At 32.6% G+C, this 25,335-nt stretch overlaps 1 protein-coding gene across 1 annotated transcript in view; it reads right to left on the bottom strand.

The window, feature by feature from the left end:
- Positions 1-23,741, bottom strand: part of LOC100574453 (homeobox protein CDX-2) — a 40,133-nt gene extending 16,392 nt beyond the window's left edge. Inside the window, exon 1 of the mRNA XM_003244354.4 lies at positions 22,001-23,741. Within this exon, the coding sequence (XP_003244402.1) occupies positions 22,001-22,754 (754 nt within the window). The 5' untranslated portion in view covers positions 22,755-23,741. The remainder of the gene's footprint in view (positions 1-22,000) is intronic.
- Positions 23,742-25,335: the final 1,594 nt, after the last annotated feature.

Genomic DNA, 25,335 nt, shown 5'->3' with positions numbered 1-25,335 from the left:
ACCCAGTATACTATGGTACTTAAAATGTTTATAACACAAACGCTGTCCGAAAAAGTTTTAACAGAATAAAAGAAAAATAATATCGTTGAAAAAGTGTAAAAAGGCGATCAGAATAAAAAACATGCGACGAATGTGTCCAGGTGCAGCGTGCAGGGAGGTTTTTGCAAACGTTTGAACGGTTAAAATGTCGACACGTTGCGGGTCATTTTTCTCTCATGAATATCCAAAATCGACCGATATCATCGGTAATGTAACATAATATCGCGGAAAATGGAAAATATTATTTATCGACGTAAAACAGGGGCGACGGTGGCGCAAAAGAGGAAACCCGCGCGCGCGTCCCCTGCGAATCGGCGCGGAAAAAGCTCGTTTTGCGCACAACTCTCGCGATCGAAACTGTACGCCCGTCAGTGGCGAAGAGGTGGAAAACGGTAATATTATTTTATATATATATATATAAAATAGAGATATCGTGTGAGAGAGACATTATTGCGAGCCGACAGTCGGCGGCGGCGGCGGCGACGACGGCAGTGGCGTCGTCGGTATAATATTAATTGTACCTGAGGCGGTTCGCATCGGATTTCATCATTATTGTCGTACGGCGGCCGCTAAGTCGTAAAATTCCGTGTAGCGCATTATTCTCATATACATACTGCAGGTATACGTATATAATATATATAAACTATTTATATTATATAAATATATATTATACAGAGGCATTACACCGCGCGGTTATAGCTATATATTATACACATGTGTGCGTCTGCGGCCGGTCTTTGCTCGTACAATAAAAATACATAAAACACGCGAACGTGGTCATGACGAGTAAAGAAAATACATATATAATATGTACCTACCCATAATAGGTATATATACCTCGGCGGTGTTGCGCGGTCATCGCTCATATACACAACACATAATATACATATATATATATAAATACACATATAGGTACTACAGCTGTAAGCCGCTATAGAGTTTGTCGGCCATACAAAAAAGACCCTGACGCATAATAATATTATGACATATTATTATTATATACACATTCGCGCCATTATAATAATATATATTATGTATATTATAATAACAATACAACAATGACGACCTATGTATTATGTACGACATTATATTATTATATATTTATGCGGCCGCGCGTACATCCCTATAATATAATATTATGTTTACGCGTACATAGTCGCGCCCCTCCCCCTCCCCCCCCCCCCATAAGCGACCGCTTTTTCCGTACGCCGGCGCGCAGCTATTTTACTCGGTATATAAAATTATACATATATTTCGTATTATATCATAGTTTATATTATATTTTCATTTTTTTTTAATGTCCTGCACACCGCCGAAACCGGATCCCAGCAGAGTGCATCGCGGAGGAACATTATAATTATTACACGCGCACGTACCTACGCTTATTTTCCTCTTTATACGCGTGTATGTAGGGGATTTTTCTGCGTTTGCCTGCTGCTGTCGGTTCTGCAGTAGGTACCCATATAATATAGTATAGGTATAATGTATATCATACACGAACGTCATAATAATAATATAATAAGTATATTAATATATTTAACAGCAATATAAAATATTACTATAATGTTATGGCTAGGTATAATATATGCGTATAGGTGCTACTATAATATAAGAGTGTAATCTATACATGCCTATAGCTGGCTGCTGCATCGCGGCAATCGTCATCAGCACTCCATAATCGCGCAATAAATGTGCGGCGAGGTCGCCATGTCAGCTCAATATATAATATTAAAACGTGCATATGTAGGTACCCGTTTACAACTACACTATAATAATATACTGCGGCTAGTGATACCCCGAAAATAACTGTGAAATGTCATATTTCTTATCCATCTAAGTTGAAGGGAAAAACCACCTATACGAAGCGCGACCTGTCACGTGTTAAATTAGTGTTTGGATCTAAACGTTGCAATAAACGAACAAACCTATCACTGGCGGTTTTGATAAAACATCAAGGGGGGGGAGCTATTTTCAATGTTTTGGGTCTTAGTTACATATTATATCAAATAAAGAATACAATTTGTTTATGGTCCTATGATAAATTATCTATAACTTTCGTTTTTATTTTTTGTTTCTAACATCATATTCAAATCCGACTATGTTATTACTTCAAGTGTTGTAGGTTTGTATTTTGTGATGTCGTATATTGTTTCATTGTTATAAATTCAATAGTGCTATAAGTAAGGTGATTATTTTAAAGTTAACACTATAAACTTTCTAGGAAAGTTCAAGCGTTTTTGGTAATTTTTTTTTACATAATCTCAAGTAATTAAAAAATGATTTTTTAATTTTTTATATTTTAAATTCAATATTATTCAAATGCAGAATATTTTTCTGAAAATTTCAATGTACAAAAATCGAATTTTGAACGAGTAGACAATTTCTTAGTTACAAATATGTACTATACAGGTAGGTATTTTAAGTACCTAATAGTATATTAGTTATGACCTGAGAAATAACTATACACCTATCTAGATACTATTGTTCGAAATTCAATTTTTATAATATATATTGACATTTGAAATTCTCAGAAAAGTATTCGAAAAATAAAAGTTGAAAATGTATGCTGTCATTAAAAATTGCAAAAACTTTTGAAAAGTGACAACGATGAAAAAAATAGAAAAAAAATATTTTTTTTGTAGACTGAAGTTCGAATTATATGAAAAAAATGTATTTCCAAAAACGGTAATATACTTTTTGTCTTTTGATAAAATAAATGTTTAACTATAAATTAATTACCTAGTAGCCTATACTCTGTAGATTTACATATTATTTTTATAACGTCGATTAGGGTATATAGTATTACCTATTTATCTACTATACTTGTAACAGAATATCAGTTTTTCTGCTAAAACACGATGAGTTTTCGCGATTTACAACTCAATAAAAAAATCTTTTATGTAAGGTGGCGAAGAATATAATATTTAGTCAATCGTCGAAATGAAAAATGTCAACATTATTATGTAACGAAATAGATTTAGCTAGGCACATAATAAAATGATGTAGGTACCACCAATGTTTTATTGTTTGTTTTACCGTCTTGTTAGTTGTTAATTGTTATCCATTCTCTCTTCAACCCCGGAAATATTTTCTATTACAGTTGCTTGACACAATTATTAGTGTACACAACTAAATAAATAGCCGTATTAAATTGTGTTAAATAACGAGACAATTTCTAGAGTTGTATAATATTGGATTTTAAACATTTTTTTCTGTTTACAATTACATGAATATTTATTACGATTTTCGATTTTTGTGCAATTTAACGAGCATGAACTACATTTTTACGTTACAATAATTGTATGGTATTACAGAGATTTTATCGAAACCAATTTCCGTGTACAATTATTTATCATCAATTTCAAATGATATTATTTATTAGTTATTAAGATGAAAAAATCCAATCCAATAAATGAAAAAAAAAATTATCAACACTCAACAGGTAGGTAAGTAGATACTATTGGAAACAATCTTGGTTTAACAAATGTGTATATTAATGAATTGAAATATTATTTTCTGATGATATATTACAATATTATAATTACTAACAGCAACTATATATATAGGTACAAGCGTAAATAAATATTTTATGACACTTGTCACTCGCCACGTCGAAATTACAACATAATGCGAACGATTGAGCGTGAATTTTATCGCTCTTTGAGGCTCAAAATAATTGCAAACAAAAATTTAAAAGTTTCTAATGGTAATCATTTACGCATTAGATGGTCACATTACGAAACGAATAGTCTAGACTCTAGACGTTTGTTATTGCAGTTCTCCTGCAGTGATTAGAACATAAAGTTTCCAAGTAGTAAGTACCCATACATTAAATACTTATTAATAGGAAGGCGGAAGGAACTTTTCACTTGAATATTTTTTATAGATCTTAACTGAATTGAGAAATTAAGCTCAAACGAATTATCCAAATTACTATAATATCTATACTAATATATTATTGTCTTGTACATTTAACTATTTAAGTATATAAGAAAAACTATAATATACTTTGTTATAATCTTTTTTTAGGTAGATAGGTATTAACGATTTGTTTGATAACTATATATTATACAATTATTATAACCATTTACCTATTATAATAGGTCAATGATTATAACTAATTGTATTTTATAGGTATATTATTTATGATAAATCATGCGTGTGCTAACGAAAATATAGCGAGCGGATTGATGGAAGGTAATAATATCGTTGTGTTAAGAATAAAACCAGTTGTATACAATTAATGTACGAGGAACGAGACAAAATATATCTACGCAACAGGCTTCGGTCTTATAATATATGCGCATACATAGAAGGGAGTTTAGGGCATTGCGTAAGAAATTAATTCAAGTGAAAGCAAATTTGAAGAAGATATATATTTTGGCTGAACAGGATATCAGATAAAAAAATGCTTTAAATAAGATTCATCAACACCTACGTTCGAGTTAAGTCACTATAGAGCAACTTTTTGTTACATTATCAATAAATTATCATAATATGTATACTGCCGACAAGACGTTGTGCTGTTTTTCAATAACTTTTCAGACTGAAATTTAAACGTTAAAAAATATCGATCCCGATTGAAATTTATGGGACGTAGGACGTAGGATGTAGGTATATACAATACAGTACAGACTCCGCAACCAGTGGCGCCGAAGTCCAAAATTTTACCTATAAGACATTATAGACACCTCCACATAAAATGTTGACATCAACCTACTTCTTATAATTACATTACCATACACCAAGTATAGTTTTTATGTTGTCTATTAAACAAATTTTTATAAATAACTATAGAATGACAAAAGTGACCCCCTATCTACTATCACCTATGAAAATTGTCATAGGTAAATATATATTTTGGCGTAACTGTCCGCAGCAAGAATAGAACCGCGCGTCCGTGAACGAAAGTGATATTTATAGAGAGCAAGTTCTTTAATTCAGAATCGAGCAACTTAAATATTTATATTTATATACAATTCGGAAGTGGCCCAATTTAAATACACTTTAATAACATAAAAAATAAAAATAAAATATGAAAACCAATACAAACAAAGTAATTATAATTAATCAAACAATTAATAAAAATATGTGTGTTCCTTGGCAAGTGACGTGTATCTATTGAGTGGAGCTTAGCTCATAATTGTTATTAATTGAGGAGGAATGGCTAAAAGGAAATTCGTTCTATCAGAACACGTAAGAATATGAAAATCAGGTGTGGGAAGCCGGGAAAGTAATGTTTGTGAATCAACTACACGGCGTTGTCTACACCTGATAACAATTAGCGAAAAAAAACAAATTGCCATTTTGTCTTCGAGTAGGTAGCAAGAGAAGACAATCAAAGCTACTGAAGTACTGGATCCTATTCATGGGATTGATGTTCATAAAAATAATATAACATCACATTATATATGAAAATACTAGCCATAAACACAAGCTTGAATTGCACCGACACGTAGTTAAAAAAATTATGTTCCCGTTTGAACACGATTATATTCCCACATAAACCAAACGATTTGACTGATTTCATAATATATTATAATATTATAGTCATACAGGCAGGCGTACGGAACATTAATAACATTTGCACATAATCGCAAAATACTGAGATTCCATTTAACGTTTATATGCACTCATCGCAATAAAATAATTGAAATTTAATTTTAATTGTCGACTTCAATCGTAATATAAGGAGTTTAAACGCCGAATAAATTAAAGAAGATTAAAGCCAAATGGGAAATGTAACTCTTTAATGCAATTTTATGGGATACTATAGTACGTATTGTAAAACCATAAATAAAAAATAAAAAACACAAAATATGCCGCCATAGTAATAAGTAATACCGCTATTCATCAAAAAGGAAACAAAATATTTTTTATTTCGTGTAAATATCGCAACATCATTAATAAAATACTTAATATAATGTGGCAGGCAATGTGCAGTACACGATAATGTTATACCATAATATTATAATATTCTTATGCTGTAGACATAGTGTATAGTGTCAGTGATATAGGTAAGTAATATATGTATTATCATCGATGGTATAAATACAAAATTGATAACAACGTCAACGTGTATAACAATATTTCGACCGAAATAATGTTTGATTGTTTTTAATATTTCTCATCGTCCGTGTATTTTTCTTTAAATCGCTAATGCCAGGACGTCTCAACGACAATAATGATTATATCATGACCAATCGGTTTATTATAAGATCCGGTCACGGTACCCATTAGGTACTCCAACAATAACGAAAAAGAAATTGCCACGTCTGGGGAAAAACAGATTACTAATATTACTATAGAAACGAAATGTTTTTATATGGAGTAAAGACACTAGCTGATCCCGTGCACTTCGTTGCCCATTACAAATGCCATCTCTATATATGAATAATATGTTCTAAACCAATAGCAACCAATTATAAACAACAATTTCCATAAGAAACCTCCCGGGGTTGGTACTCTCCCTTTTTAAATTAGCCTATCTTCTGCCCAGAGATCTATCTCTGAACCAAATTTCATCAACGTCGGTTCAGCCTCTTAGGAATGCACAAAGAACACACAGACAGACAGATAGACAAGACATTTTAAATTTATATATTATATAGATTTGACAAAATAGTACGGGTAAATAAGTAGGTGTGGGTACTTAATTTGGGGCCGGAGGGGAAGTGTTGGACCGGAGGAAAAAAATGGTACCTACTTAATTCAGATGCGAAATTCTAAATTCGGGGCGTGGTGGACCTGTCCCCGATTATACCTGTATATTATATTATAAGATATTGAAAAAGGACGACTGCACTGCAGATGAGCGTCGGCCGCGAGATAAAACGTACGAAATAAATATTACGTACATCTTTTACAAAAACACCCTTACGCGGACGCATAATAATATAATATTTTCGTCGTCGTCGTCGTCATAAAAACGGACATTATAATAATACACCGAACTATGGAATCGCCGCGTTAACGATACCGCGCGACGGACAACGATAACTGCGCGCGGATAACGATGGCGAGCCGTTTTCGTATATTATTATATAGGGTTTGTTTTTATTTCATTCGATTTCCCTCGCACAGTGGCCCATTATTACCGGCACCGAGTCGTCCGTTATTTGTCCGCATTTGTATGTGAGCGGAATTTGATGACTGTATATAAGCGTCCCGCCGAGTCGTTACGCCAAGTGTCGGCGCGGGTGTCGGCGGCGGGTGGAGGGCGGTGGCGAGGGGATTAATTGGAGGGCCACCGGAATGGGCCGCTGGGGAGCCATTGGCCGCCGCTGTTCGTGTGCATGTGTACGCCGCGCGAAACCGGAAACGGCGCGAACACCGTCACACCGCCGAGGCGCGAAAAAAACGTTTTTCGAATACGCGCGCTCGCGCTTCCGGTGAAGGGTGGCCCGGAAGGGATGGCGCGAGCAGTGCGCAGGCGACGAGGAGTACGCGCCGATGGTCGGGATGGGGGCGAGGGCGTAGAGCCTCCCGTCCGATATATTTATTCGCGCTTAATACGCGTTGTTAACGCCACCATAACTACGACAACGACGATCGTAATAATAACAATAATAACTGCGCTATGCAGTGCTTCATAATAGTAATAATAATAATATATAAACTTGGGCGGGCGGATTCGAAAGCGGAAAACCGTTTATATTATGACGTTATATGTATTGTGGTGATTTTCATTTCGTTTTTAATTTTCCATTACGAAATACATGCTTCAGCAGTGTATAATATACATAATATAATTGTTTAACTCTGAATAAAAACTTTAACGAGCGTTTTGTTTTAATATTTTTTTTCTGAGTAGTGAGTACGACTCCAAAATCCTGAGAGTTGTAATTTTTTTTCTTCTAACTGATATAGCTTTCAAGAAAATCTCGATCCGAGAAAATCTCGCTCGGTATAATATATCCATACATTTTTTAAGCTATTTCATTAAGACGCACGCCATTTTGTGCCCATTTAACGCGTTTGTAATGTCATAATGTATTATTACTTTGTTAACTCTGTGGCTGCATTATACAAATTATATTGTACGACGCTAAGTGCTAACTATATAATATTTTAGTTTTTGAAGTATGTGTATATAATAAATTACTGAATTGCTGACGAAATAGTTAATCAGGTGGCAAGTACTATATTACTATACAGTAACGCAACATTATGTATTACAACTTACAAGTTCGTATAGTATGTAGACGTAGAGTTATAAATTGTATCTGTAACGATGATTAGGATACATGCGTACAATACTTACAATAAAAACGTTACTTCATAATAATTTCAACTATTTTACCGAAACAATTTTTTATGACAATATTATAACTGACGAAAAAACCTATCGCTATATGCCTACTTATAATCAATAAAATCTAGTTAAGGGGCCTCGCCACCACATCTTTTTTTGTCAAAAACTACTGTCTCTAATTCCAACGGTACGTGCCGACAATTATCACGATTTTTATTCTGAAAAAACATTCGGATTGTCCGTAATATATACAAGGAAACGGTCGAGCCACATGATTAATTTTTGTAATTTAAAATGCAATAAAAATTGTAAAAAATTCAAAAAAATTCAGAATTTCAAGCTTAAATATTTAATTAACTAAATACAATTTTAAAAATGTACCTCGACCGATGCCTCATAGATGTTGTGGAAAAAAAGAATATTTTGTCAGAATGCAAATCGAGTTAATCGTTGCGACGTATTGTTGGAATTAGAATAGTGTGTTTGAGTGAAAAATAAACATTTTTTCATGATCACAATATTACATACTGACATAAGCGTGCGAGTGCGTGTGAGAGCCCTCTGTACCGCTACAATTGACCCGCATGGACGCCACGCACACTAATAATCATTTACGACTAAGCCATCGATCTCGGGTGGTGACAAAGAGATTAGAAATTGCCTAAATGATTCTCCTTAAACCAATGCGATGGCGAGGCCCCTTAATATTTCTATCAATTTTAGATAGTAAAATTTCTTTATTTAGGTTTACGCTATATAATATTTATACTTCTTTGAGTAAAATCAGTAGATACGTATATAATTTTCAAAATCGATTTTGGTTTTTGGTGTAACTCTAAAACAAATTAACGTATATTTATGAAATTTTCACTGGTTGTTTATAATATTCACATTTTCTATACAAGATAACATTTTCAAAATATTTTTATTTGTTTTGAACTGTTTAGGAACATTTTCAGTTTCCAAATTTATTATAGTCTTTTAGATTGTGAGCGGAGCGATGAATGTATTGATTTTACAATGATGTATTTTTTTTTTAAATTTTTTTTCTATTGTGTCTGTCATTACTTTTTAAAACAGTAAAAATGCTTAGATTTTCTTCAACAGTATCTTTTCTGATAGGAAAGTGAATCTAGTTGGTACTTTGGGGGGTCAAAAGTAAAAAATTTCCAGTAGTTTTCAAAAGCAACGTGAAAAACATAAGAAAAATTAAGGAAAAACGGGAATTTTTACGCAAAATCTGTTTTCGAGAAAATCGATTTTGGTTTTTGGTGCAACTCTTAAACAAATGACCGTAGGTACCTACATGAAATTTTGACTGAATGTTTATATTAGCATTTTCTAAACACCATAACATTTTCCAAATATTTTGAGCTGTTTACGGACATTTTCAATTTCCATTTTTTTTAGTTTTCTTTCTATAAATATCAATAAAATTGTATTTGATGGTTAAAAAAGCTTGAAAATTTAATAGAAGGCTCCTAGTATATTGTTTCAAAAGCAAATGAAAAAAATTAAAAATCCATAGTCACAATTATTTTCTATAAGCATTTGAAGTTCAAATATTGACAAAATACGTAAAAATTACGAAAATTTGCAAAATATTTTGATTTAGAAATTCATAAAAAATTTTCTTTTTAAATCTAAGATTTGAAAATGTAATACAAGATCACTCATAAGATTGTCTATCTTAATCAAAAAAAAATGTCTACAAGCAAATCAAATTAAATTTTTATCATCGTTTGAAATTCATATTTTTACAATATTGGATATTCACTCGATTTCTCATGAAGTAATTTGGTTATTTTGTTGTTATTCAAAAACGAATAACTGTAGATACTTGAAAATTTCACTGAATGTTTAAATTAGCATTTTCTACATACGATAAAATTTTGAAAATAATTTGACTTTTTTTGAGCTGTTTACGGACATTTTCAGTTTTAAATTTTTTTAGTTTTTTTTCTATAAATATCAATAAAATTTTATTTGTTGGATAAAAAAAAGCTTGAAAATGTAATGCAAGGTTCCTGATATATTGTCACAATAGCAGTTGACAAATATTAAAAATATATAGACACAATATTTTTTAATAAGCATTCAAAATTCAAATTTTGACAAAAGACGTAAAAATCACGAAAATGTGAAAATTATTTTGAGTTAGAAATTCAAAATATTTTTTCTTTTTAAATCTAAGATTCCTTATAAGTTTTTTTATAGACAAAATTGATAAAATTTTAAAATGATTTTGGTTGAAAATTTAAAACAAGGTCCGCACAAATATTGAAATAAATTACTTTATTTACAATAATATCATCAAATATACTTAAGTATATAGTAATATATCATAGGCTGACTGACCGTTTTCGCTCAAAATCGTTTTTCTTATACAATGATATTCGAGTATATCATTGACTTCAAATTTAACACCATCTATTACGGTGACCCACTTGCGACGGCTTTTTATTTATTATATATATTAGATTATTGGCTATTTGATAATGTTAACTTTACTAGGTATAATAATTAAGTATTTTTTGTTAGTTATTTTTTTAGTAAGTATAACGCGGTAAACGTCATACCAACTGTAGTTTTTATAAATTAACAATATAAGTAGGTAATACTATTCAAGTTGATGTAAATTAATAATTGAGTAGAAAACAATTTAATTTTTTAAGATAAAAAAGGACCCCTCCTAATTAGCTTAAGCATATACGTCGGAGCAGAGATTTGTTTTTGTCATAATAAGAATTTCTATTGGGATGTGAAATGTGATGCAAGAAGGTGCTTTAAAATTAATTTTTGATTGTTACGTAAAATGATCGATTTTTTCATGAAGTACATTTTTAATATAAATTAAATAATAGATTCATTTCTATAGGATCTACCAAAGAAAAGAATAGCGTAGACGATGTGCCAAACACTGCAGGAGAGTAATCATGAGGGGGAGAAATCAAACCGCTAAAATGTACGCTGAACACTTCTTAGTTGACAAGAAGTCAGCCTGCACTATAAAATATATTAAATATCTCCCTGCAGAGGTCAGAGTCTAATTGTTCTATATTAATAGTCTGACGAATGCACATAGTATATAGCAAGCCTATATTATATAAACTCGGATAAGTGTTGACAATTTAGATTAATTTGCTACTCGCTTAACGAAATAAAAGGTTTCGATAGAATTACAGCAGGCGCTTTCAAAAGCAATATGATATATACAATATGTAATATAATGCGTATAACGTATACCTATATATATAGGTATTAGAACTAAACATGCATAGGAATATGGGTGAAAACCAGCTAGATCACGGACTGAGTAATTAAATAATAGATAAAATATACCTATGCCTACTAATTTCGGAGCTCCATAAGTGGGAGGATTCTTTATAATGTGAATCATGTATTTTTTTTCATAAATATCATGATATTATATTATGCAATCATAGCATTATCACTTTAGTTTATTTTTTATTGTTCAATATTTATGTATAGGTATACAGATAGGTACATATGGTTAATTAACAGAAACCAAATACTCTCATAAATATAAATGGATAATTTTTTTATAGTAATTTATCGCAAGTTCAAATGTCGACAAAATTGATATTAAAATTAAAAATAACGATTTTAATTGTTTTTTTTGCAATCCAAAAAATATTATTCGTAGGGGCTTGAAAGGCTAAAACCTTTTGTTACTATGTTAATATATATCATTGATGTTTTTGGGTAAATGCAGTGGAAAAAATCTAGTAGCATGCTACATTTTCTTGTATTGATTAATGAATTGAGAATATTATGGATTGGTTTTTAGTTTAATATTTATTGATTTGCGTTTCTATGGCAATAAACAATGCATAACGTAAAAAATTGATTAGAAAAAAAAGTTGTGTCCAACCCGAAAACATATCTATATAGGTAGGTTATAATATAAAAAAAATCCAATACCTACACTTTATCATATTTAATTTATTATTATTGGCAGAATTGAGTAAAAAAAAATATATACTATTAAGTACCTATATGCGTTTATAATATAATATAAGGTACAAGTGTACAACTATAGGTATATTTCTCTATTCGACAACTATTCATCTATATATTCAACCTCATCATCCCATTTTGTGATAAAATATAAAAGGTCTTTCATTATTTAGAAATTTTAAATTTGTTTAAAAAATATGATTTAAAAAAAAAATACTTGTATCATAATTTCATTAGCCAGCAACTTGACTCGAAATAGGTACGTATAGCTAGATGACACGTACAGTATAAGTACACCTGTAGTGCATAATATATAAACAAATAACAAAATATATATATATATATATCTACCTATCCAGATACAAAAATGTAATTATGTGTAATACAGAATACTAAATCTGCATAATATAATAAATCTGATAAAAGGTGTAATATGTTGGATTTATATTATTATGTATTTAATTGACTTGCATCGTAAAAGCAATAATATATTAATTATGTTATGTGTATAGGTATAAAGGTACGTGTATAAAAAATTTCAAAATCGCCTTATAGCTTTAAATAAAATTCGATAATCATAAATATAAATGTATTCTCCTCTCGTTTCGACTTCTAGTGAGGTTTGATAGTCAAGGCGAACATAAATATCTGGGTACAGGCGTAATATATAGGTACATAATATAGGTATACGTGAATAACCGAGCGCATCGTAAACATGTTTTACAGATCATTAACGTGTCATGGCTACAGTGTCGTATATATCCATAGGTATAGGACAGAAGTACGGGCACGGAGGAAAATTCACGTCGCACAGTAGCAATACTGGATTTTCTAGAATTTCTTATCTAAAATTACAATTTTTACGACAATCGAGGGAATAAAAATAAAATTCACTCCGCGTAGAATTTTCTATAAGTATACCATTACTTGAAGTAGTATACGCTGGCTCAATGTTTTCGACTTACACCAGCTATGTCGTGCACGACATTAAACGCATATTTTACACATAAAATATCTCAACACGATAAACAAGTTATATACACGCATAACGATATTATTATGACGGGCGTACGTCAGACGTGCGCTTAACGGTAATGGATTGCTTAGCTAATTTGTGGCGAGCGCATAAATTATTTATTGTACCTACGTGGCGAAGTATATACTATAAGTATACATACCTATGTGCGTGATTTAAATGTAATAATATTATTTAAAACTAGATCCCGGATTTATATATGCACTAAAAACAAACCAAATATGCACCGAAAACAATTTATATGCACTTAAAAATAATATATAATATAATATTATTCTATATAAAACAATTATTTCGAAAGAAACAACATACGTAAATAAACATTTAAAATTTTGAGTGGGCCGTAAACCAAATTTTTTTATTAAAAATTTAATAAGTATATAAGCACTTATTTACAGTTATATTTCATTATTGCAAGATATTTTTAATTATTGTTACGGCGTGAACACCTTATACCTAAAAGCTTATATTGTTATCAATAATTCTTGGTCTATCAAGTTGACAGTCGTTGTCGTCCAGTTGTCCGCTACGCACTCGTGAAATAAATAATACAGTCCATTAATATAAAAATTGTTGATTATTAAAATTATTTTGTCAAGCAACAGCTGTATGCCTGTATAGGTATATATACATTTAGGTATTGATAGTTTAGTAAAGTTATCGGTTCAAAAATACTAATCGACATGATTGTATAGAGTATAGACAATAATTTTGTTATTTTTTCAAAAACGTTTATCAACTCGACCCGAGTGCAGAGCGCTGCAAACCTACAGCATTTAATTGAGGCATTACTAATAATCATATATCATAAATAGCTATGATTGAATTTATCTGTCCATTAAAAATACTATAAATATCATATGATATAATTTTGTAACTAAATCTTGTCACGACTACATCAATACTACCGCGCCATCACAACACAATAATATAGATAATATTATACCTCTATAATGTCGGTGTGACACACTCAAACCGACAACGTCACAGTGGGTGGCGCTGCCGTGTGTTGTGTATATTATTGTCGTATACGTGCGCGTGTTATTTGTCGCCGCACACAGAGCGGTAAACGCCACATAAATTTCACCCATCGGGGGTTGGAAAAAAATTCCAAACGTATCATCGTTTCAAGGAAAACGCCAAACGCCGTGCCGCAACAACCCGTATTATGACCATCACCATTCACCCGGTCACGTGTACTACATAATATAATGACGTATGTTATATTATGTATATATTATTTAGGTAGTCGTAGCCTGTTTATCCGTACTCGCACTCGTACATTATAACATAATAATATTAGGTACTATATATAGCGCACTACGACTTATATATATACCTATAGGTACTATACTATCGTAATAAGAGTATTAATGTGTACTATTTATGTGTATATAATATATACATTGGTATTCGATATATAGAACACGGTGACATATTATTTAGGTACCATATACGTGACGCACATAAGGACGTGGAGCTACGGGCGTATATACCTAAATAGGTACATAGTGTGTATATATATATATATATATATGCAGTATGTACGTGGGTGACTACAGTGTACATGATGGGTGACTAGAGTATATAAGGATCTCCCCGACGAGGGATCGGCGCGCCGTGAGGGCGACAAAGAAGGCCGCCGCGCAGTTCAAACAAGTCGGTCTCTTTTGACGGACGATTCATCGGAACCTTTTTTTTTCCTCTCCGCCCGGATGATTTACAAGTGTTGCACAACATAATAATATATTGTGTACAACAATAACATGTGTACGCTTTCTTCGGGTCTCTGCTCCTTACATTATAATAATAATAATAATAATATTATCTCCTTCTTGACTGCAGAGTTTCGTGCGCGTGCGTGCGAGTCCGGCGTGTCCACCGCCGTCAACGTAAAACGCGTGCGTGTACAACATAATAAAAATAATAATAATGCTTTAAAGGAAGCGACAGGCTTTCTCCGTCGCGCGGTGACCCGTCCGACGTCTGAAGACACACAAAAACGACCCGAAGCCATTACACGTCTTTGACATAATATTATGATGCGCCAATGATGATATTGTGTATGATATATATAGCTACTATAATACAATATTATATTAATTGCGATCCCTCCGCGCCTAGTGACGTCCAAGATTCGGCACTACTATAGTGGTCTGCAGAGTAGGTACAGACGCAGTGGCGTGGCGAACTAAAAATTTATTGTCCGGAGCCCGGAGGCAAGTTACAAATATCCCAAATATTAATGCATAATACTGTATCAGTATATAATACAACTAATTATATTTCAGATCATTATTGACTACATATTGAGTATATCATATTACATTTGCCAAGGAACTCACCCCTCTATTTAAGAAAAAATCTTAAGGGCAATTGCCTCTGAAATTACCATTCATAACGCCACTGACGAACATGTTGCGTTCAGGGCATAAATAAAGGCTCGAAATCATGTCTCCAAGTTTCAACTGACTCACGGTACATACACCCCGTGATATATATATATATGTATATATATTATATCACATCTGTAGAGGAATACCTGTAGGTTCAAATAGTCGACGTTATTTTTCGGCTTGTATATCGCGCGGTACAATATAGGCGATATACCTGCAAAAGGCCATATCGGTTGACACTGGTGACTTCACGAATACTTAAAGGGCCACAGTTGAAATTAAATTATATATCATAAAATATAGGTACATATTATGTTCCTTCCGGTAAAATAAATAGGTACTTATTATGCGGTTTCAAAAAATTACCTCTACAGCTCTACTTATACTTATAGATACTCTGCGAACCCCCGCAAATCGCCCATATCGCAGACACCGTCATCACTTCATAATATCCTAAACATTCTTTGGGCAGTAGAAAAAAATCCTTAGAATAAGTCCTACGGACGGCTTCGTGATTTTTATCGGGGAAACGGGTATAAATTATAATAATGTCACGCGTGCGCGCCCTCGTTTAACGACAAACGGCGTTGCCGCCTCACCCATCGGATGGCTCCGGAATCGCCGACATTTTTTTTTGCTCCCCCCCCCCCCCCCAATAGTAAATCCTTTTGGTCTCGACATTTTTTTCTTTCTCGTCTCACAACCTCGGACGCGTCGTGAACAATAATAATCCATAATGCGAGTCAACATCACGCGACCGTATAATACAAAAATATAATATATCGTTTTATACGTATTACATTATAGTGTTGATATATAATATTATATATATTTAATATAAACAGTCGCCGACGACACCCAAATAAGCGGCTTTTTCGAAAAGTGAGCATCATCCTCGTGTTGATGCGCGCACATGCGTTTCGGTCGTTATTACTGCAATATAATGTTAATGTGGTAGGCTTTTTTCACAGGTTTTGTATATTTTATGCGCGCAGACGTGATAGCAACATAATAATAATATAATAATAATATCAAATAGTTCGGATATACGGGCGTGTATTGTGCAGCAGTTTATATGGCATTTATTGTGTTAGAATATGTATAACATGTATATTAATATTACAATACTATATTAGAATAACTACAAACGCGTGAATAACGAAATAGTATAATGTCTGCATACTTATATAATATTATAATATAGTATATACCTATATATTATTACTATAATATTATACAGAGGTATTTACGCGGATATCGGATAAATCAATTTACCGACAGCTGTGATGTTAAAACGGGTGGTGGTCGAGAGTAATAATTTTGACCAAAAAATTAATAGTTTGGGCGACTATCGCATTTATACCGTTCGGGTGAGTGAAATTATATTTATCTGCATAAAGTGAAAACCTGGTGACTTTGATGCGAACGTTTTTAAAAATATAGTTCATCATTAATTATTTTTATTACACGGTATATCGTATACTATGATTTTGTTTTAGTAATTGCAAAATGTTTATTAATGTTTACTGTATATTACTATTTAACGACATATTTTTTTAAATTAAGAATTCATTATTAGTTATCTATTATATATTTTATATGTCTTTATTTTTTCAATAGGAACTTATATAAATTAATTTATCTGTATATTCATACATATTTGCGCAAACGGTAATTTTTGTTGAATAAACACTCGCCCAATCGGTTTATATTCACTCTAACAGACCATATTTTGGGTCAATTTCTTAAAACTATATTATTCTATAGGTTAGGTACCTACGTAATATTTCTTTAATTCGTCATAATGCATTTCAACAGAATATCTGTATATCGAAAATATATCAATATTAAACAGCTCGCGAAACATTTTTTAGCCCACAAGTCTATGACACCAGAATATGATTAAACTGCAGATAGTACTAAGCTAGGCTGAAGAAAAATGTTGTATGAGTAGGTACATAATCATTTTCCACCATCAGTAATGACCAATTTGAAAATTTAGAGAAACGCAGGTTAGGTACACTATACACGTGGATAAATTTCTTTGGAAGAAGGTTTCTATTATTCGTAAATTGTGCACAAATGAGTTGTGTTTTTGTGCGTAAATGGGCAGTAAAAAAGGTAAATGTGGACAAATGAGTTGTAGATTTGTAGCCCTTATTATAATTTTGTTATACACCAAAAAAGATCTAGTAGTAGAGGATCGCTGTCCCCATCATTAATCATTATAAGTATACCTGTAGGTACAATAATATAGTACAAAGAAGTGGGTATATTCGAAATGTAATAATAGAATAACCGGAATCAATTGATAAAATTAATTTTACCTACATGTTATGTATATATTTATAAATAGGTACAACAGAAAAATAATATATTAGAAAACGAAAATCGTAGCATTATAATAAGTTATAAATAATTATAATTATTCGTCCAACAGTATTGTTTAAATAGATGTAATTTAAAGAATAATAATTTTATATGCATTGTTTGGTGGGTGGTTATTTAAATTGACTAAAAAGACTAGTTAATTAATATTGTATTTTAAATTGATTCATTGCTAAACGCGATCAGAGTTATTTATCTAGCATGAAACTATTTCTTTTATACTGTTTACAATATAGTATACATTTATGTTATTTTTTTTTTTGAATTTTGATAACAATTTACATAGATATTAGCATATTAATATCATATATATTGTATAATAATACAATATTTACCAAATAAAGAAATCACAAGACGTTTAGAGATTTATAATATAATGATTTAATTTCGCATAATATAATATATTCAATTATTTTAGTAAAACAGGACGAACCCAAAATAGCTAAAATAATAGTGTAGTGAAGCCGTTAAATTATAGGTTTATGCAGTTCATAAAACACATCACGCATTGTTCATTATAATTTTCATATAGTTAGTATTTAAAGTTTAAATACTAACACAATTTAAGAAATATTGTGAATACGCTCGATTGTTCACTATGAATTAAATTGTGATAGTTTTAACTTTTAAATAGGCAATGAAAAAGTTTTACCCAACATAGTAATGACAATATAATGCAATAAATTTGTTTTAATATTGTAATGTATAAGTTTATAATATAGTGGTGTGTGTTAAAAAAAAAATTAATGTTTTAATAATAAATTGTGATGTATGATATATATATATATATATATATATATATATATAGCATTATAGCCTATATTTTAGTTTTTAATACAATACAATTTTCCACTAACATGCACGCATTATTATCATTATCATTATTAATCTATGTATTTAATATAATTTAATGTAAAACATAATACTTGTAATAGCATCAGGTGTACCGAAACATTTTATAATTATAATAAATAAAAAAAAAGCAATAAAATATATTATAGACGCCATAACGGTCTCTATTATTCTCGGAGGGGGTGAATATCAATATAAGTATACTGTCATACATTTACCTATAATTTATACTATATACCTGCATGCTGCAGCCTGCAGTTGTATAAACTTGTACATTTTCTGATCAAAAACAATTTAAATTTAATAAATTCATGTAAATGCCAGTATCAGCTGAGTACCTGACATTTCAGTATATCAGACCTGAAAACACTTTCTGTCGACAAAGGAGAAATTAGAATATTCTGATTACTAGTATAAAAATGCACAGCTACATACATAACTGTAGTTCCCTTCCTTTTAACCTACCTTTGAAATATATGTTTAAAATAGTATGAAGTAATATTAATAACATAATATTGTATTATTAACATACAGGCGATTATATATTATTGTGTTTAAAATAATTTTTTTTTGGTTCTCTCATTTAAAAATGAAAATAATATTAGATCATACAAATATCAATATCTAACATATTCAATATGTGATAAATTACGTATAGATCCTCGTTGATTATCTACTAAAACTTCGAGTCAATTTTATTAATGACTAATGAAATTATAGAATTGTTTAAAGACCGTATTCACAACATTTTCAAAATTGCATTATTTTTACTCATTACATGTACATTGTACCTAATGTATTATAATGGTTTTTACTACAGTACCTAGGTACTCTATTTATATCTCTAAAAAAACTATATTTAGAATACTAATGTCTCTATAATATCCGAGTGTTTTCAAAAACAGTAGAACATAATATTAGACTTAAGTGCATCATTTGAAGTCATAAAAAGTCCATTAATACGCAAGAAAGATAAAAATAATTTTAAATGTATATTGTATAGTTTTGTTTATAATTAATATGTTTTGTTATAATAATAAGAATAAATACCTGTGTAAGCAATTCTGTTTTACATTATTTTTAATGACAAAATACCTTCAACCAAAAATAAAATGAATGTCGTTGGAAACATCGTTTTCAAACAAAATAAAATTGTTTTGAACAACAAAATACTGTTTTTTACCCCCAAAATTAATAGATATACTAAACTGTATATTTACCTATCATGCACGCGGTACACATACGATCTGCACGCGCAACACTCGTTTACAATAACTATTATTTTTTAATTTTATCTCGTGAGCGTATTAATATGCATGAGTATACTTATGTCAAGTCACGACGACTCGCACACACCTGTAATATACCTAGGTAGTAAGTATAGGTATATAGTAAATAGTTGCGTATAATTCATAAAGTATTGTATATACATTTATTTAAACACGACGTGCCGAGAATTTTTCACTCAACTTTAGACACACCAATTAATAGTTAATAATGTAATATGTACAATATATGTAAATAAATATACCTATACTAACCTACCTACATATATAGTACCCTTAAACACCTCTGTGTATGTGTTTCGTACGATTATAGTAAATCCTTACCCCATGGTAGGCCATATCCCACATAATATATTAGTGTTATAACTGTAAAGTACTATAAAGTGTTTTGTATGTACCTATTATTAATTTATGATATGGTTGACTATACTACAATTATTAATTGTAGGGCGCCTATTTGAACACAAAATAATGTGTATGTGTGATACAATATATAATAATTTACCATCGCAAAATTGTATTAATAGTTTAAGTTTATTATAAGCATAATTTCTTATTTAATTTATTTTAGTGCAATGCAAAATACGTTAAATGTCTACTATATTCACGAGAACGCTCCTATAGCTATTAGGTATACCAATATCACTATTTCTAGAGATTGAAAATCAACAAAAAAACCATAGCAAAATTGACACTTTTTGGGCTTGTAGCTAGTAGCTAAAGATGCTTCTCTACAATCAAAAATATGTAGTTTAGTGTTTGTATTTTAAAAATCTTTATTGTATTTATTTATACATTTAAGATCATTATCAAAATGCACGTCCTTTAATAGATATAGGTACTTCTAAAATAATATGACAAATTTTTCTACACAAAATGAGATCATGAACATTAATTCTCACTCGTGGTCCCGAAGAAAGAGAATTATTAAATATTTATGTAGCTATGATAATATTATATACATATCAAATCAAATATAGAAATAACCAAAGTTTAATTTAATTTCTAAGTATAGAAACAATATGTATAAATAAACATAAACTGAATATTATTTTAAATCATATGTGTACTTTTAAAAGAAATAGTTTATTTTGTATTACAGTTTTAAGAATTTTAGAAAACTTCAACTTTTAAATATTTAATAATATTATCTGTAATACAAAATAGATATCCTATTAATTGATTAATTTAAAATTCTGCGGCACATAAAGATACTTTTACAGTCCGTAGTATAGTCAATAAAATATTTTATTATTATAAACGACTCGACGAACAAATAATTGTTAGGTATTAAATTACATGTTAAATATAGCATGGGAAGTCTAAATTGGTATATTCGAACGCAAAACAATTTAATAATAACTGTTGTACCTAATATAAATAACATAATATTTTGTTAAAGAAAATATTGCTGCGTGAATGGAAAAAGTTGGTTAAACGAGTTTGGCGGGAAAAACGTACTTTGCTTTAATTTAATATAATCAGTGGCGTGGTGAACGGTAATTCCAGCGGAAATTGCCTTTGAGATTTTTCTTAAATAGAGGGGTGGGTGGTAGCCGGTGGGTCGCTTGGTAAATGTAATATAATAATAATATGCTCAATAGGTGGTCAATAATGATCTGAAATATAATTAGTTATATTATATTAATACATTATTATGCATTAATACTTGGGATATTTGTAACTTGCCCATAGAAAATTTTCAACTCGCCACGCCACTGAATATAACATCAAATGTACTATGTAATTATTGATATATTTTACTTACCAGGTTGTGGACGGTCTTGGTACTCGACTCTCTTCATCCAACCGTACGGACTCACGCGTCCTGTGCCGGTGGGCGACGGTTGCTGCTGTACGGGTGGCCAGTACTTGTAATCGTTGGCAGTTTGGTAAGCAGCAGCCGCCGCAGCGGCCGCGGACGACGGTTCATCCAACGACGTGCCGGGCGACGAGCACGTGGCCGTCGAGGCCGTCACGGCCGTCGGGTTGTAGGCCGCGACGGCCTGCAAAGTGGCCGCGGCGCCGGCCGGCTGATGGTGCGGGGGCGGCGGTGGTGGCGGCGGCGCGTGGTGGTGCGCGTGATGGTACGCTTGCACGTCGTCCGCGTAAGACGGCCGCCTCTTGTTGTACACGACCGCCGTCGGCCACGCGGCGTAACCGCCACCGTCCACCGGCTGATGGTGATGGTGTTGGTGCATCAACGACTGCGGCGGCGGCGGTACCGTGGGCATTCCCTGATGCGGATGATGGAGGTGATGGTCCTGTTGCTGCTGTTGATGTTGCTGCTGCTGCTGCTGCTGTTGCAGATGATGGTGGTGGTGATGTTGATGGTAACCGGCGGCGACCGCCGCGGGCTGATGGCCGTATGCCGTCCACGAACCGGCCACGGTGGCCGGTTGTGGTTCTGCCGCGCACTCGTCACCGTTGCACTGCGCCGGCATGACTACTACGTGATGGCCGTGGTGGTGATGATACGACGGTCCCTGTTGTCTGCTGCACACGGTCACCGATTCGTTCATTTTTCGTCGGCCTGCAGCGGGTTTTCACGAGCAGGTCGCCCGCCGCATTTTCGTCACCTGGTTCAGTCTTCTATATAATATTATATCGTACACGGCGACGATTGTAAAATAATATTATTTAGCAATTCACTACAGATACCTATTATATTATATAGTTATGTACAGCGAAAATTTCATCTGCAGGTGGTCCCAGACGTAGATCATGTACGATTATGATATTGTAATTATGGTCGGATGAGGCGCGTTACCGATGACGTACCTTCATTACAATAATTATAGACGGAATAATACGCGAGCATCTCGTCGCCCGTAGGATCGCGATGGTTAGCGAGTCGCGGCGAACATTATCAAATCGTTTTCATACGATATGATACGAATGCGCTTGTTCCGACGCAATACTATGTTATTACTCAACAAACGAACGATGCGGAAACGAACTGATGCACCGGCACTGCTGCAGTAGGACATATGTCCAAGCGCATATTTACACTCGCGTAAGTATTTATTATTTAGCTGAGGCGTTCAATATAATATTAATTGTAATATGTATCGTCCCGTAACCCGGTATTACGTTAACCTAACCTGTCGCGTAAATATAATAAAACGGATTCGCACGTAACCGTCGCGGTCGTCGTCGTCGTCGCGGTCGCGGTCGTCGAGTGTGTGCTGCGCCGCGCGGGTTTCGAGAGCGTACAACACAATATTATAATACCAGAAAAATAATAATTGTGAACGTACCTAAGAGAAAGATGAAAAAAAAATAATACAGCAGACTTATATTTCGAGGTGTGACAGACGAATGCGTGCGTGTGCGTGTGCGTCGTACGTACCTGTAGTTGTACGTGTAAGCAAGCGTTGATATTATAATATTATTACGCGTACGAGTGTGTGTGTGTGTGTGCGTGCGTGGAAGTGTGTACTTAATATTATTTAGACACGCGATCGATTACGACTGATGAGGTGCGGTCGAGCGTGGCGCGCGGACGGCATTCGTGTGCGAGTACCGTCGGGGGCGGCGGCGGCGGGACGTGACGGGCGTACTCGGACCACTCCCGCCGGGACGCGCGCCGGCCAATCGCGGCGCGACCGGCGCCTCGGTGGTCGTGACCCGCCGCGCTTCCGCGTAAAAAATAATATGTCCGCCGCCGTCGTCGAACGTACGTACGCGACGGCGACTGCGGCGGCCCGGGCGCGCGAGTTTTGTCGTTTCCGTTTTTGTTGTTCGCCGTCCGCGGAAAGACCTGACGGTGTGCCGCCGCCGATTTCTCGGTAAGCCCATTGTAACCCAGGTGGGCCAGGTACCTGCCGCCCGATTGTATTCTATCGTTATTATTGCTATAGATTCAAAATATTTAAGTGTTATCTGGTGCGCTGCGGCGTATCCTTCAACACGTTTCTCTGAATTTCCGTCCGTTTTCGTCTAATTTGTCGATTATATTTCGACGACGTTTTTTCCCAAACTCCTGCGCAGACGATTCTGCTGGTACGACCAAATTTTTACCCTTGACAGATTTAAAAAAGATTAGAAAATCCACAACAAGTTAATAATAACAACCGAATCGCATTTAGAGACTAATTTTTAGTGCGTCCTAGTTGTAATGCGGCTGGACCTTAATATCCATATATATACGATTATGAAGTAAAACCCGTTATATTGAATTATATTTATAATATATAATTAAATAATTATATAATAATTATATAATTCAATATAACGGGCTTTACTTTATAATCGTACCTATATCTTGATGAAATTGTATTTATGTAGTAGTAGGTACCTACGAACAAATCTCTTCATCACAACAAGTTTAAAAAAATACAAATTATTAAATTCACAAAATTAAAATATGATATTACATTACAGTAATTAACTTACTGATAAAGTATTGAATATTTTGATTTTAAGTCTTGTTAACATGCGGGAGCTGATATGGTAAAATTTTGAGAACAAATTATGGTTGATATGGCAAAAATAGTACTAAACGCGTGAAATAGAACCCGAGAGAGTAAATACAAGATTACAACAATTATTGTGTACAAACATTGTAAATAATATTAATAATATATCCAAAATGACAACAGAAGCATTATATTTCATTTACACGTTACCTATATAAATGTATGAATAATAATATATATTTTGTGTATTATGTATCAATACCCATATAGAATGGCTATAATATGCTAATTAATAATTTTTCAACAAATTCGAACCGCATACGTTTTTTGATTATTTTCTTATTTATCCATTATATATAAATTATATTATCTATTATGTATTTTAGAAAATTATGTTTTACTATTAATTCTCGTTATATTATTTTCAATATATGGCAATATGTTTGCAGTTCTGGTATAAATTTAAAATATCGTGTGATCAAAAAGTCCGATTTGATAATAGTCGGATGAAAATTTCTAAAATATACAAATTATGTTAATCTATTTTTTTTAAATTAGTATGTGGATCACTGCGTTCTTTCTAATTGTAATATAAACAATTTTACTGAACTTTAATGGTATTGTACAGTGTTTGAAATTAGCAATTTAAAGTCATATATAATATTATGTCTGGGTATCTATA

This window comes from Acyrthosiphon pisum, chromosome A3 (genome assembly GCF_005508785.2).
Source record: "Acyrthosiphon pisum isolate AL4f chromosome A3, pea_aphid_22Mar2018_4r6ur, whole genome shotgun sequence".
In the NCBI taxonomy this organism is placed as follows: Eukaryota; Metazoa; Arthropoda; class Insecta; order Hemiptera; family Aphididae; genus Acyrthosiphon; species Acyrthosiphon pisum.
The sequence above is the reverse complement of the archived record's forward strand: the minus strand, read 5'-3'. Positions and strand labels throughout refer to the sequence as shown.